Raw genomic sequence first — 13,133 nt, 5'->3', positions numbered from 1 at the left:
GGCAGACTTTCGAGCTAGCGCCTGGCAACAGCACTATTGTAACGTCTGCGCGGTTCGAATTGCAGCATCTGATGCCGCATTGGGACGACATGTGAAGCGTCAGCCACGCCAGTTTGTCTGGGACTGTATTTCAGAGCTGCTAAAAAAAGATACATGGGTTCCATTTCAGGCTCCAATGCTTGCCCATTGCCAAGGCTGGCACAAGGCTTGGGAGGCCGATATTGGAATCTGCCTTGCGAGTTCGACCAATCGGTGTGATTCATCATGAAAGCGCAAATCCGAATACGTTGGCAAGGCTCAGGTTGTTCTGCACTGCCACTGTTGCGAGTCTCTTCGAGATGTGCACATATATAGAGCACGCATCCCCTCTTTGTCCGGAGTCAACCGACTGCCCCTACCTCACAGTCAGTCTCAAGCTATATCCTCGAAATGCCTTTCCCGACATACAAATCACAAAAAGGGGACCAGCACGGTAATCACAGCAAAGTTCCCCTTCCAGATAAAGAATACTTCCAGGTTGATGCAAAATCCTGCTCCTCGTTGTCATCGGTCTGCTCTGAAGAAGCCGTCCTTTCCGAGCATCCAATTTTCCAGCCCATTACGACACTTTACGTGGCAGCCAAGGGTATCGGCGTAATTCGACTCCCAATCCCTTCTTCGGAGCTTGAGATCCCTGTATATCATAACGATGGGACGTTGGCATACACGTCTACTCGAGGAACATGCTGCTCGGGCGATGCTGTTCTGAGTCATCCGAAGTTGGGTGATTTGGTTAGCACGACATACTTCTTTGGCCCAGGTCGGGATCCCGTTATGAAACTCTTGCAAGGCCCTTATGAGGGGGAAAGCGACAAGAGCATCCTGAAGATCCAAGGGAAATGGACATCTCGTTCCATCGCATTTTGGTCTCCTGAAGGCCGCCTATTTGAATGGAGCTATGGGCGTAAGAAGGACGCCAACATGGAGAAGGTCAAACTTATGGTGCTACGGCTCAAGGAGCCTTCCACATTGGAAGATGGCAGAGAAGGGGAAGGAGGAGTCCTTGCGCAGCTGATCCGAAGCGACGAGACTCGTGCTCAAGGATCATCGAAGTCAAGTGCAGGCAATGGCGGGCAGCTAATGTTGGACGAACATGCGACTGAGTACCTCGATGAAGCTTTGATTGTGGCAACATGTCTGGTCATGTTGAAGAAGGAGATAGATAGAAGACGGTTTGCACAATTTGCAGTTTTGGGAGGCCTTGCGGGTGCCGGGTCATAATGTCGGGTACGCTTGCTTCAGACAATTCATGATACGTGCGTTGCCCCAGTGGCATTATACGGAACTTCTGTGGTCTTTATATCACACATACCTCACCTGGTCTCATCGTTGTAAACATCGGAATGGAATAAGTCGAAGGCGTTAGGTAGCCAATATTAGAGAAAACAATTGTCATTTGAACCGAGTCAGGTGGTTGGAGGCCCAAAATCTTGGTGCTTTCGCCATCAATATCACGAAATCACGTACTGCGACTGCATGCCGGCCACGACTTGCCATGCGCTATTTCTCGGCCTCCTTACGAACTCATCTTGCCATGGGTTGAAGCTGTCCGAAGATGTCACGCAAACGGCGCAACACTTCCTCTCCCGAACTGGATGACCTACCTTCTCCGAAGCGACAGAATACGCATGATGCTCAGGATGTCTGGGACGAGACAGATGAAGAGGACGTCGGAGAAACTCCCCATGTTGCACAATATTCCGGGCAGATAGGAGCGTTTCCTGGCTTGGGTGTTGACAGCGATGAGCCCTTCTACGGCCCAGCTGCCGATGGTATCGACTACCTGCGGATGGTTCGGTAAGCTGTCCACACTTGCTTCGTCCTATATGTCGCTGAGACTATCATTGCCAGCTACTGCGATCTTTCGAACATGAGCTGATCGCAATATGCCAGATCCGAAGCGAAGGGCGTCCCTTACATCCTGACGGCTCCTCTAGACAAGGCAAAGAACGGATCCTCGCAGCATGCTGAAGAAGGAGGATATTACTACGATGGCGCATATACCGCGATCGCAAAGGTCTCAGCTACCGACGTAGAACCAACCTCGACCGCACAACAGTATTACTACGACTCATTGCTCACGCAGTTCAGACTGGTGCAAGCCACAATGCGATGCACACCCCCTTTGGCCAGCCTTGAAACTCTGGCTTCCTCGCAATTCATATCCTTCCCAGAGTCATCACGAAAAGTACGAGCGCAGTGGGAAGCGCATGTGCTTTCCTGCGACCCGCATCCGGCCCAGGTGGCTTGTTTCGACCAAGAAACTGTTCTGGAACTGGTGAAGTTCTTCCGAATGAAGTTGAACAATTTTGTCTCCAATAAGAATGGCTCGATTGTTCGACGGATCGGGGCGTGGGTTTGGGCTATTCTGGGCAAGTGCAGAGATCGAGGAGAACTGTCTAGCGAGGACATTGGAGAACTTCGTGGGTTGGCGCGGAGAGCGGTTGAGATATTGCACAGACTGGATGGTGGGTTGGCGCAAGATGACGCGTGGTCCGAAGACACAGAGTATGAGGCCGCGGATGTACAGACAGCGGATGATCAGGTCGTCGCTACACAGGGAGAGGCTTCGGAGACCACCACCGGGGCACCAAACGAAGGAACGGAGACCAGTACCGTGGCCATGGAAAAGGACACGGACAGAACCAGGCTGGTTAGAATGACCTTGGACATGATTATCACGATGGTTGGCGAGGTATATGGCCAGCGAGACCTTTTGGATCTACGAAGGCAATGGAGTGACGACTGAATCCGGAACGATCAGAAAGAGACCAGACCCAATATCTGTAAATGTATCGTGTCTGCGTCACCGCCTGGCAGATGAACTGGATGTCTTACACAAATACCAGCAAGGCACCACGCTTTTTCAGTTTGGATGGAAATATCTGCCCTGTAAATCTGTCCAATTCACTTTCATGCCGGCAACCGTACAACAAGTCAACGCCTGCACCGTTACACAACTGCGCCATCCTGGTACTCCGCCATGTTTGCTCTACCCAGATTACTTATTGTTTCTCTCCTCCTTGTATCTACGGACCTCATCTTGCACGCCATGGCAGGCTACAACCCCGACATCTCCAACGGGACTTGCTACTATGGCAGTGGGAAAGAGGCCCCCTCGAGGTTCATACCTTGTGGAAATGCGGTTTTTGGCCACAAGACATGTTGTGAAAGCCAGGACATGTGTCTTTCGTCGAGGGCCTGCTACAATGGACAATGTGAGGATTTTGTTACCATTTTGCAGACAGTGATCTGACAGTGAGAAGACGGAGTGACCTATCTGGCCGGTTGTACAGATCCGGATTACGAGGATGGGGCTTGCCCCGGCAAGGGAGCTTTTGCAGGTGAGTCTCTGCCTTCTTCAATAGCCGTGGTTGCTCACGAGATTCAGATCAAACTTGGGCTGGCCTCGTCTATTGCAATGGCACTTCGAATCAATGGATGGCTTGCGAAGAACTTGGCGGCACCACAGTATCAAAACCTACACCTTCGCCGTGTTGGTGCCCCGAGACTTCGAGAACGGTTGCTTTCGAGGACGCCTCTGTGCTCACTAACATCATGTCCTTGCCCATTGCTACCGGGTTGAGTGTTACGTGGGAAGACGTCGAGGCTTATTCTGCTGAGCATGCTCTCACTTCCGCTGCGGTCTCTACCCCATCTACTTCATCTTACCCAACTTCCACGTCTTCCAAGAGTGCCTCGACAACATCGGTGTCTTCAACTTCGCCAAGCCCAACCGTATTTACGCAAATTTTGACCACCGGTGCTTCCTCGACCACTACGTACCCCTCCTCACCCACGCCAACGGCCGACTCAGCGACATCAAGCAATGGTCTGAATACAGGTGCAAAAATCGGGATAGCCTTGGGTTCCGCGTCCGGCGCAATCTTTTCGTTGCTGCTCATCTTGCTAGCCTTGAGATACACGAAACAGAGACAAAAGAGAAAACAGGAAGAACAATGCAGACCACCTATGATGGATCTGACGCGACCTCGTTCCGACGCCGAGATCGACCCAGACATGCGCAGTCCAGCATGGTCAGGACACAAGTCTGAACTGGCAGCCGACGAGACGACGCACATATCACCAGCGCCGAGGTATCAGGAAATCAACAACAGAAACAGACATCAGAGTGTGGAGGTCGAGGGTAGTTCGACGAGACCGCCGCCAGTACAACCAACGCGTGATGGCGGGTACACCATGCCTGGTCGCAATGGAACATATTATGAGATGGGTGATTGAAGCCTTGCAGGGCAGATACGGTGTTGGAGAAGAATTCCACATTCGCTTTGGCATCTGGAGTTTCAGTGCTTGCAAAAAGTGTGCGAGAGCAGGGGAACGTGTGTATATGTACGAGGAAGACTTCCGATCGAGATGCTTAAGGTATGCTTTCCTCAGGGCTCTTCATCAAATCATAGTGACATGGTCATGGAATGAGCTGCTTCTTCATTTCAACTCATTTTACAGAGTAGCCTCGTGCGCCTCGTGCACCATCCGTGTCCACTGTTCGTGACTGTCCAGTCTCCTCCCTCGGCTGATGTTAATCGGCTTCTTCCCCGCATCGCATCTCCATCTCCGTCATTGAGTGTTTTTATCCGAATATTGAAATCCAGGCCTTCATGAAAGAAAACAAATCCCCATGCGCCCTCCTTTTACATCTCTCCGTCTTCTTGTCTGTCGCCCTCACTTACTTTTCTTCTCTCCCTTGCGCATTTCTCCCTCGCAATTCGTACTGCAGGCCAAGATGTCGTCTTCAGCGTACAAGGGTGCAACGCCCTCGGACCTGAACGTGGACCCCCGCATCGTGCCCTTTTTCGAGAGATTCTACGCCGTATCCGACGACCCCAACGCCCACGAAGAATACGCCCAGTCCTTCGTGCCGGACGCGGACTTCACCATGGGCGCCAAGAAGACGGCAGGCTACAAGGGCATCCTGGAACTGCGCCATGGCCTGTGGTCCGGCCCGATCAAGACGCGCAAGCACACGCTGCACAAGATCTTCCCGTTTGGCGCCACCAGCGAGGGCAGCAAGGAGCTCATGCTCTACGGGAACGTGGACTACGGCTTGAAGAACGGCAAAGCGGTCACGTGTGAGTGGGCGGCGAGAGCGGTCATGGCCGAATATGAGGGCGGCTTGAGGTTCAAGCTGTATCAGGTCTATGTGGTGAGTTTTTGCAATTCTTCAACAACATGGCGAGCGTACGGGTAATGAACGTGAGAGTGTGCTGACACGGGGTGACTCTAGGATTCGACACCTGTTGCGAATGCGCTGAAGGACTAGCAAGAGCAAGAATCAAAGACACTGCAACGATGCGATCACGTCGCTTCTGTTTGAACATGGAGTCATGATCTCTTCTGCACATTGGTCTATGACTTCCACTTTCCTCTATCTGTCATGACACTATATTTCTCCGACTTTTTCACTGCTCTGGGATTTGCGCATAACGTGCGGAGTATTGGTCCGCCAGCTCTATGGCCGTAACCGCTGAGGATCACGAGGGAAAGGCGTGGCTTGTCGTACATTGTCCAAACCAAGGAAGAACATGACAATCCGGTTCAAGCCCAATCCACCACCTGCGTGCGGGCGACAGCCCTGTTTGAAAGCATTGACGTAGTCCACGAATCCTTCCGAGCTGGGGTCAACACCCTTGCCTCGCATTGCTGCTTCCAGCTCAGCAGCATCGTTTACACGTTGAGCGCCGGACATGATCTCCTCGCCTCGCATGAAGAAATCGTATGAATTGGACAGCTTCGGATCGGTGGGATGTCCTTTGGTGTAGAACGGCCGTACAGACATGGGGAACTCGTCGAGCACGTAAAAATCGGTGTCGTATTTCTCACGAATGAGCTGGCCGAGCTTCTTCTCCTGCGCTGTCGTCAGGTCGGTGACGTAGTTGTCTTGTTCCGTCGTGTCCACGCCTGCATCCCTGAGCATCTTGATGCCGTCGAAATATTTCAGCCGCAGGGCCTTGCCGTCCTTGAGGTGGAAGTCGCCGGCTTTAGGGAAATATTTCTGCACAATGGCAATCTCGTCCTTGTACCGGGATTTCAGTTCGGAGACAATGAAGACGATCAGATTCTCGGCGAAATCAAGGACTTCATGATAGTGGTGGTCGAAGACCATTTCGAAGTCGAGGCCGGTAAACTAGTACACTGTCAGAACGCGTACACGTCGCAAAGATGTCGCTTGACTCACCTCAGTCATATGTCGATGGGTGTTGCTATTCTCCGCACGGAACACAGGCCCAATCTCGAATACACTCTCGCAGTCACCCGCAATCAGCATCTGCTTGTACAGTTGCGGACTTTGCGCAAGGAAAGCACTCTTGCCAAAGTAGTTGTTGACTTCAAAGACACCACTTCCGCCCTCTGTAGCGGCGCCTAGCAGCTTTGGAGTGTTGAATTTTCTGGACCCGCTCTTTCGCATATATTCCTCAAACAGACCCTCCACGGCGCTCGAGATTGTGAAGATGGCTTGGTTGCATTCGGTCTGCAGGTCAATAACTCGGTTGTCGAGTCGTGTTTTGAGGGTCACAATGGGAGTGCCTTCAGCGTCAACCTGTCCTTCCTGTTCAACGGCTGGCGGTGGTCGCTCGGCGTCCTTGACTTGCATGGGAATGACCTCGGCGGCTGAGGAGATCAGGTAGATTTTCTTGACGTGCAGCTCCAGGTTGCTGATCGTGGCAGATGCGACAGGAGGATCGGGCTCCTTGACAACACCCGTGACTCGAACGAAAGAATTGACATTGACTGAGGTCGCCCATTTGACCATTTGCTTCGAGACTGCATCGCTGCTGGCAGCAACAACAGCTTGGATAGTCCTGCCTTGCTGCCGCAGCATTAGGAAGGCCAGCTTTGCACTCTGACTTCTGCTGTTGTGGACTCGGGTTATGATTGTGACATCTTTGTCGACGTCTTCCTCGCTCAACTTTTTCAGATGTGTAACCTGCACCTGATCATCTGGCAGGTCTCCGTAGTTCTCCTTCGCCGTGTCCTCGGAAGCTTGCGCCTGTTGAGCGGCTCTCTTCTCTTCATCTGCTTTCTTCGCCGCGGCTTTCTTTGCGGCCTTCTCGGCCTCTTTTTGAGCCTTCTTTAACGCATTCTTCGAGGGTGCACCGTCCGCTGCGACATTGGGGTTGTCTTTTGCGTGAGTAGGCAAGGAGGCTTCCGACATGATGATGGTGGCTTGCAGAATAGAGTGTAGTGAGAGCAAGAAGAAGGAATTCGGAGGTCGAGCGCGATCCAAATAGTCAATGGACCGCAATTGACTCACCACATGCGCATCACGAGACGGCCGGGCAGAAATCAAAGTGGGCTGTTCAAAAAAAGGTATTGTGCACATCATGCTTCTCCAATTGCAACGGGCTGAACGGGTCTGCTGTTCGGCACGCATTTCACCGACAACGGTAGCCTGGTGAGCCAGAGCGTGCCAGGGATTGTGACAGTGACAGCCGTTTCAAAATCATTCTTCATGGTCTATTCATTACTGGGTCTATTCCCACGTCTCGTTTTCCATCTCTGCGAGAATCATACGGCGGGATGCGTCTTCCTGCACCCATCGTTCGATTCGCTTGGCTGTATCCTCCACCATAGCCACATAAGTCTCGCCCATCTTGAACATCGAAGTATGCGCTTGGACCTCATCTATCCCCTCCATACGTACCTGGATCCAAGCAGCATCGCCCTGCCCGTTGGAGTCCCTCGAAGGAATAACACAGAATCTTCGATCTTTCTGTTTCTTTCGAGGTTCTTCTCTGATGGTTGCTTCCTCTGCCACTTCGGCAACTGGCGTGGAACGTTCTTCAAGCAGTGATTCTGGGGGATCTTCGGCTTCATCTTCAATTTCAAGATTCTGCAGCTTGTGTAGGTCTTCGTGGCTCCCACTCATTACTTCCACAAGGCGTTCGGGACTAACTTCCGACATGATGGGCGGTTCAAGATCAGTATCAAGTTCTCCCACATCTTTTGTGATGACTTCTCCATCCCGATGTTCTTCGAGGGATATGCGCGGACTTGAGTTTGGTAAAGCCGTCTGACTCTGAGGTGTGTCGCTACCAGTTGATTTCGTGGTAGTAGTAGAATTGATGAGTTGTAAATCTTCTCCAGGAGGTTTCAGCAAATCCTGCCCAGTCTTAGGTGGAGGTGGTCTCTGCTTGACTGGCCCTGTGGCTGAGGTATAATAGTTGACGAATCTCACCCGTTTCATCAGTTGGCCATTCGGGGCTCTGGGTTTGGCCAGCTCATTGACGTCCTCCAATGCTCGGATCGATCTATATCTCTTTCGCAGTCCCACGTAGTCTGCCAGACATCCCCCAAATTCGAGATGCGAGGAGACGTATTTGCCTGCAGCTTTGCTGACCTCTCCGGCATGCTTGTTCCAGAAATACCACGCCCTTTGCAATTTGCCTTTCCTGGTGGCCAGCCGGACATCGTTCTCGTATGACGGATTATACGTAGGGTCGGGGTCTGCAGTGTCCGAGAATGGTGAAGGGTCCAGAGACGCCTCTGCAAGTTCAGGAGGAGGCCGAAATATACTAGCAATCCCTGTCCCAACCACGCCTGGGTGCATTCCTAGATAAGGCACATCGAAGGCAAGAAGGCCTAAAATGCGATGCCTAAAGACTCCATTGCTGCTTGGGGCGTCGGAGGGTAGGAGGACGACTTCAGCCGCAAGTATCCCACCAAGGCTATGGCCGACAAGTATAACATCAGTCTGATCGGACTCACGAGGAGCAAGCCTAGAACAGAGTCAGTTGCCGTTTTCGCGTTTTCTGGCTTCAAGACATACCACTTGCTGAAATCGTTGGTTGCGAACGAAATATTCTTTCGAGATTTGTATCGAGGGTAGATCTTTGTGTAGGCGACATGCGTTTCTCTCAAGGACTTGGTCAAGATAGCATGAACATGAGCCGGAAAGCTCTTGAAACTAGTCTCATCACCAAGAAATCCATGAATGTAGACGATTAGCAATGTCCGCCGGTCATTGCCGGCAGGCTCGGCTGGTCGTAGAGATTGAGTAGACGAGGATCGCGGGTCATGAAGTCCACCAGGATAAGGGGAATTTTTGATCGTGGGCGACACCACAGGAGACAGGAACTGAGGACTGTGCTGCTCCTCCCAAGATCCAGGTGATGATATGTCAATGGGAGATAAGCTAGACGCTGACCTGGGCGGCAATGGAGGTTTCGCTGCCATGATGGCAGACTGTAGACGAGATGATATTCATCGCATATGGCGTCGATGATGAGTTCTTTCAGTACCAGGATGCGGCGGCACCTGCGTCACTATAACGCATTCAATATCTTGGTGAGCTGGCAGAGTTCCAGTGAACATGGGTCAAACAGGACTGTAGACTGTCCATGGGCCGTCGATGCCGTCGCATTCAAGCACAGCCACTCGTTTATGCTAGTGATGCCTAGTGAAGCCATCCCCGAGTCCCTGGATCAACAAACCGACGTCACTGTTGCCTTTGGCCTGCGAATCGACTTTAACAATCAGAACTCCTTCGACACAGCCAGATCCAGGCTTCTTCGCTTAACATCTTCCCCTGCAAGCGTTTGAGACATTGACGACTATGCCATTCCTCCCTTTTTGATCATTCCGCACCCTCCAGTCCCAACCCGACATGGCGCCACCGGTCGAAATCTCCATACCCAACACCACCGTCTCAAGCACCTCCAAACCCTACACGGTCTACAACATCACGATCCGCCTTCCCCTACGGTCTTTCACCGTCCAAAAGCGCTACTCTGACTTCCTCGATCTCCACACAGGCTTGACAGATCAAGTCGGCTCCCCGCCACCTGCTTCTCTACCCGCGAAGTCATGGTTCTCGAAGACCATTTCAAATCCGCAATTGACAGAAGAGCGACGGCAAGCGTTAGAGACATACCTTAAGACAATCAATCAAACAGACGACGGAAGATGGCGCACAACGAGCGTGTGGAGAGCGTTTTTGAATTTGCCCAGCTCCTTCGCCAGCCAGACATCCAGCAAAGCTGGCGCATTGCATTCGGTCATAACAGGACCAGGCGGAGGCGGTGCTCCCATCACAGACCCGGTAGTGTGGCTGGACTGCCATCGAGACTTGAAAGCACAATTGCAAGATGCACGGCTCAACCTGACAAATCGCGATCAGGCCTCGACGCTCCAGAAACAGCACGAGGCTAGCGCGGCGGCCAAGAGCAGTCTTGTCAAGGCTGGCACGATGATCAAGGCTCTCGAGGAAGGGCTGGCGAATATACAAAAACCTTCAGAAGGATGGGGTGGACAGAAACTCGGCGAAGGCGAAATCAGACGGAGAAAAGACCTGATAGCATCGGCTCAAAAGGACAAGGACGGACTGGAGAACCTGCTCAACGCTATGGCGACGAAGTCAAAACTGGATAACGCGGTAGCATCGATGCAGGAGACGCAGAGTCTTATGGGGACCAAGCCGAAGGCCGGTGGGAGAGTGCTTGGAAAGGAGACTGCCGAGACGAGAGAACTGGACAATCACGGTGTCCTTCGACTACAGAAACAGAAGATGGCCGACCAAGATTTGGACGTGGAAGAACTCCGCAAAATCGTTCAGAGGCAGAAGGAATTGGGCATCGCGATCAACCAGGAGCTAGAGGTGCAGAATGAGATGCTCAGAATGGTGGACGAGGATGTCGATCGTGTCCAAGGCAAGATCAACATCGCAAAGAGAAGAGTTGGAAAGATATCCTAGACGTGAATTTGGGTATCTCATTTGTAACATCACTTGGGTATCATAGCGCCTTGCGACGACTGTATCACAATGTTCTGCAGTATCAGCATCACCAACATATTATTTTTCCGATTTTGGATCGACAAAGGCATCCGCTTCTTCTGGCGTGACATCCGACAATTCAGAGGCCTCGCTGCTGATCAAACCGAGCTTGTTCTTCCGGATCTGGTACCACAGCATACCTCGGTTTCCGCCCAACTGTTCTGCAAGAATCTTCTCCTTCAGATCTCGGATCACGTCGTTGTACAATCCTGGCTCCTCGAAACCAAGCATTTCTTCGCGGAGAGTGCCGAGCCCTTCCAGCACTTTTCCGTAGTTGTCGCCATAACTGGTGCGGATCCACCCCTCCAAGATGGTGGCCATTTCTTGCACAATATCCTTTATGCGGTCCAAATTGTCTCCGCGACTCAGCATTTGCTTGAATTCCGGGATGGCATTCTCTGGTGAGAGATGATATCTCTTCGCCTTGCCCAGCAGCTCATCGACGTTAAGCCCGGACAGTGGCTTCTCCGTTTCGCGGTATCGTCTCCGACCTTTGGCTCTCTGCGGGACCTTTTTGACCTCGGCAGCCTCAATCAACTTAGCAAGAGCGGCTTTACTTCGTTCCTGAAGCTCTTTTGGCTGTTCACGGTATGCTTTGAACGCTTCGGGCTCGTCTGGAAGGTTGCCTGGGCCGTGGATGGCTCGGTATTTGATTGCTCCTTCTATTCTGTGCAGCACGGGGGAAAAGGTGTCTTCCATTGCCATAATCTCCTCCTCATCATCCATCAGGCTCATATTGTCGACAAAGTCGCTCATGCTCTTCACTAGCTTTTGGCTTGGCAGATTGCGATGCTCGGTTAGCTCCTTGCCGGAGACAGTAAGCACTTTGTCCAGTGGAGGGAAGCGATATGATCGCATATCTTCAGCGAACGGCAGGACGTTCTCCACCAAGCATTCAATATCTGCTTCCACAAATGGCGAAAGAATGGTTAGTATTGGATCCTGCATGTCTTTCTTCACCAGTCTACCCACCGCCACCGAGCCCAACTCGAAGAGGGCATGCACCAGCGAGGAGAGGGCAAGAGCAGCTTTATCATTGCCCTTTTGGGCGACGATCAGGTTGCTGTTGTCGAGAAGCATGTATCGTTCCACGTGGTCAACCGGAATAAAACCTAAGATATCATAACCCATTTGAGTTTCGAGTTTGGTGATATTTTGCTCTGATTCCGAGATTGCCACCGCTGTGCGACCATATTCGTATCCCTTAGCCAGTTCACCGCGATCGAGCTCCTTTGATTCGCCGTTCTCAAGTTTGGCTGTGTATTTGTACACACTGTGTACTGACTGGAGTCCTTGAGCATCCTCCCCTGCATTTTCTCTGACGACAAACGAGCTTGCCGTAGGTGGTCTCCTTATCTGAACCTTGAAATATCGCTCGACGTCAATCGACAAGGCTGTATCGTAGTTTTCGGGATCACCCAGCCTGAGTTGTCCTCTGTACGTTGGTGTGGGTCGCACGGGTTTGATATCCGGACGTGACAACTGGTCGACTGCCTCTTGCATTGTCCCAAACATGCCATCGCAAAGATCCACCAGCTTCTTCAGCGTCCGCTCGTTCGTGGCCTTGAGCGGCGACTTGTCCTCCTCTTTTGTGCCGTATTCGGCATCATCAAAGTCGATACCCAAAAGCACCAGTTCGATGTCGTGGTTCTTGAATTGCTCTGCGGTACTCTCAATGTCGTCGGCGTCAATGTGACCTGTAGCGTTGGTGATGACCACAATCTTTTTCTTGTACTTCAAGTGTCTACAGTGCTTCATCATCACGTCGACGGCAATAATTATACCGGAGAGGACGTCTCGGTCGTCGGTCTTGCTGGGTTTCAGGAGTTTTGGTAAAGCTTGCAGCTCGGGCATGAGGATCTGCGATATGGGTTGCAGGACACTGATATGTTTGTATGAATCATCCTGAGCCGCCATTTCGTTTTTGGTGCCGTCCGTTCCAAGTCCTACCACGCCTATCTGGAGTGTTTTTCGTCCGGTGAGCACGGCATTGGTGATTTTGTCCCAGACATATTGAAGGGCCCAGTCCAAGTCACTTTGATCTCGTCCGGAGTGCTTCTTGCCCATTGACCGTGACACATCAATGAGATAGATGGTCGCTTCCTTTTCAGCCATGATTGCGCCGCCGTCTATGGGACGGATGGTCGACGGGAGAAAGATGCGGTGGTCGAATTTCTGGGAGAAGGGTATTTTGCTGACTGGTGGTGACAGAACAGATTCAATAAAGTCCCATTACCCGAGACGGTCACCACAACTGAAAAGCCCGCCTGCAGCCTTGAAGACATCTACACAGTATTTCCTC

At 51.9% G+C, this 13,133-nt stretch overlaps 8 protein-coding genes across 8 annotated transcripts; 5 read left to right on the top strand and 3 right to left on the bottom strand.

Annotated features, from left to right (window-relative positions):
- Positions 1-429: 429 nt before the first annotated feature.
- Positions 430-1,260, top strand: PV05_07740 (uncharacterized protein; the record flags this gene model as incomplete). The annotated part of the gene is made up of 1 exon (XM_013457199.1): positions 430-1,260. One exon carries the CDS (start codon positions 430-432, stop codon positions 1,258-1,260), a length of 831 nt encoding a protein of 276 aa, XP_013312653.1.
- A 334-nt stretch (positions 1,261-1,594) lies between these two features.
- PV05_07739 (uncharacterized protein) lies at positions 1,595-2,788 on the top strand (the record flags this gene model as incomplete). The annotated part of the gene is made up of 2 exons (XM_013457198.1): positions 1,595-1,836; positions 1,933-2,788. The coding sequence occupies 2 exons, from the start codon at positions 1,595-1,597 to the stop codon at positions 2,786-2,788; spliced, it is 1,098 nt and encodes a 365-aa protein (XP_013312652.1).
- Positions 2,789-3,480: 692 nt separating this feature from the next.
- Positions 3,481-4,281, top strand: PV05_07738 (uncharacterized protein; the record flags this gene model as incomplete). Its single annotated transcript, XM_013457197.1, has 1 exon — positions 3,481-4,281. The coding sequence occupies one exon, from the start codon at positions 3,481-3,483 to the stop codon at positions 4,279-4,281; it is 801 nt and encodes a 266-aa protein (XP_013312651.1).
- Positions 4,282-4,667: 386 nt separating this feature from the next.
- On the top strand, positions 4,668-5,611 carry PV05_07737 (uncharacterized protein). The gene is made up of 2 exons (XM_013457196.1): positions 4,668-5,203; positions 5,285-5,611. Exons 1-2 carry the CDS (start codon positions 4,679-4,681, stop codon positions 5,318-5,320), a joined length of 561 nt encoding a protein of 186 aa, XP_013312650.1. The 5' UTR covers positions 4,668-4,678; the 3' UTR covers positions 5,321-5,611.
- Positions 5,340-7,329, bottom strand: PV05_07736 (aspartate-tRNA(Asn) ligase). Its single transcript, XM_013457195.1, has 2 exons — positions 6,236-7,329; positions 5,340-6,184 (listed from the first exon to the last, which is right to left on the bottom strand). Exons 1-2 carry the CDS (start codon positions 7,211-7,213, stop codon positions 5,510-5,512), a joined length of 1,653 nt encoding a protein of 550 aa, XP_013312649.1. The 5' UTR covers positions 7,214-7,329; the 3' UTR covers positions 5,340-5,509.
- Positions 7,330-7,488: 159 nt separating this feature from the next.
- Positions 7,489-9,450, bottom strand: PV05_07735 (uncharacterized protein). Its single transcript, XM_013457194.1, has 2 exons — positions 8,828-9,450; positions 7,489-8,777 (listed from the first exon to the last, which is right to left on the bottom strand). Exons 1-2 carry the CDS (start codon positions 9,232-9,234, stop codon positions 7,532-7,534), a joined length of 1,653 nt encoding a protein of 550 aa, XP_013312648.1. The 5' UTR covers positions 9,235-9,450; the 3' UTR covers positions 7,489-7,531.
- PV05_07734 (uncharacterized protein) lies at positions 9,349-11,948 on the top strand. Its single transcript, XM_013457193.1, has one exon. The coding sequence runs from the start codon at positions 9,665-9,667 to the stop codon at positions 10,748-10,750; it is 1,086 nt and encodes a 361-aa protein (XP_013312647.1). The 5' UTR covers positions 9,349-9,664; the 3' UTR covers positions 10,751-11,948.
- PV05_07733 (uncharacterized protein) lies at positions 10,743-13,098 on the bottom strand. Its single transcript, XM_013457192.1, has one exon. The coding sequence runs from the start codon at positions 12,944-12,946 to the stop codon at positions 10,850-10,852; it is 2,097 nt and encodes a 698-aa protein (XP_013312646.1). The 5' UTR covers positions 12,947-13,098; the 3' UTR covers positions 10,743-10,849.
- Between the last annotated feature and the right edge of the window lie 35 nt (positions 13,099-13,133).

This window comes from Exophiala xenobiotica, assembly GCF_000835505.1.
Source record: "Exophiala xenobiotica strain CBS 118157 unplaced genomic scaffold supercont1.5, whole genome shotgun sequence".
NCBI lineage: Eukaryota > Fungi > Ascomycota > Eurotiomycetes > Chaetothyriales > Herpotrichiellaceae > Exophiala > Exophiala xenobiotica.
The sequence above is the reverse complement of the archived record's forward strand: the minus strand, read 5'-3'. Positions and strand labels throughout refer to the sequence as shown.

Bases quoted from the DNA above. Each gene is read 5' to 3' on its own strand.
- PV05_07734 (XM_013457193.1), top strand. From the start codon at position 9,665: ATGGCGCCACCGGTCGAAATCTCCATACCCAACACCACCGTCTCAAGC.
- PV05_07736 (XM_013457195.1), bottom strand. From the start codon at position 7,213: ATGTCGGAAGCCTCCTTGCCTACTCACGCAAAAGACAACCCCAATGTC. The intron at 6,185-6,235 runs GTGAGTCAAGCG...ACAGTGTACTAG, and splicing joins CCCATCGACATATGACTGAG to TTTACCGGCCTCGACTTCGA.
- PV05_07737 (XM_013457196.1), top strand. From the start codon at position 4,679: ATGCGCCCTCCTTTTACATCTCTCCGTCTTCTTGTCTGTCGCCCTCAC. The intron at 5,204-5,284 runs GTGAGTTTTTGC...GGGTGACTCTAG, and splicing joins AGCTGTATCAGGTCTATGTG to GATTCGACACCTGTTGCGAA.
- PV05_07733 (XM_013457192.1), bottom strand. From the start codon at position 12,946: ATGGCTGAAAAGGAAGCGACCATCTATCTCATTGATGTGTCACGGTCA.
- PV05_07735 (XM_013457194.1), bottom strand. From the start codon at position 9,234: ATGGCAGCGAAACCTCCATTGCCGCCCAGGTCAGCGTCTAGCTTATCT. The intron at 8,778-8,827 runs GTATGTCTTGAA...ACTCTGTTCTAG, and splicing joins ACCAACGATTTCAGCAAGTG to GCTTGCTCCTCGTGAGTCCG.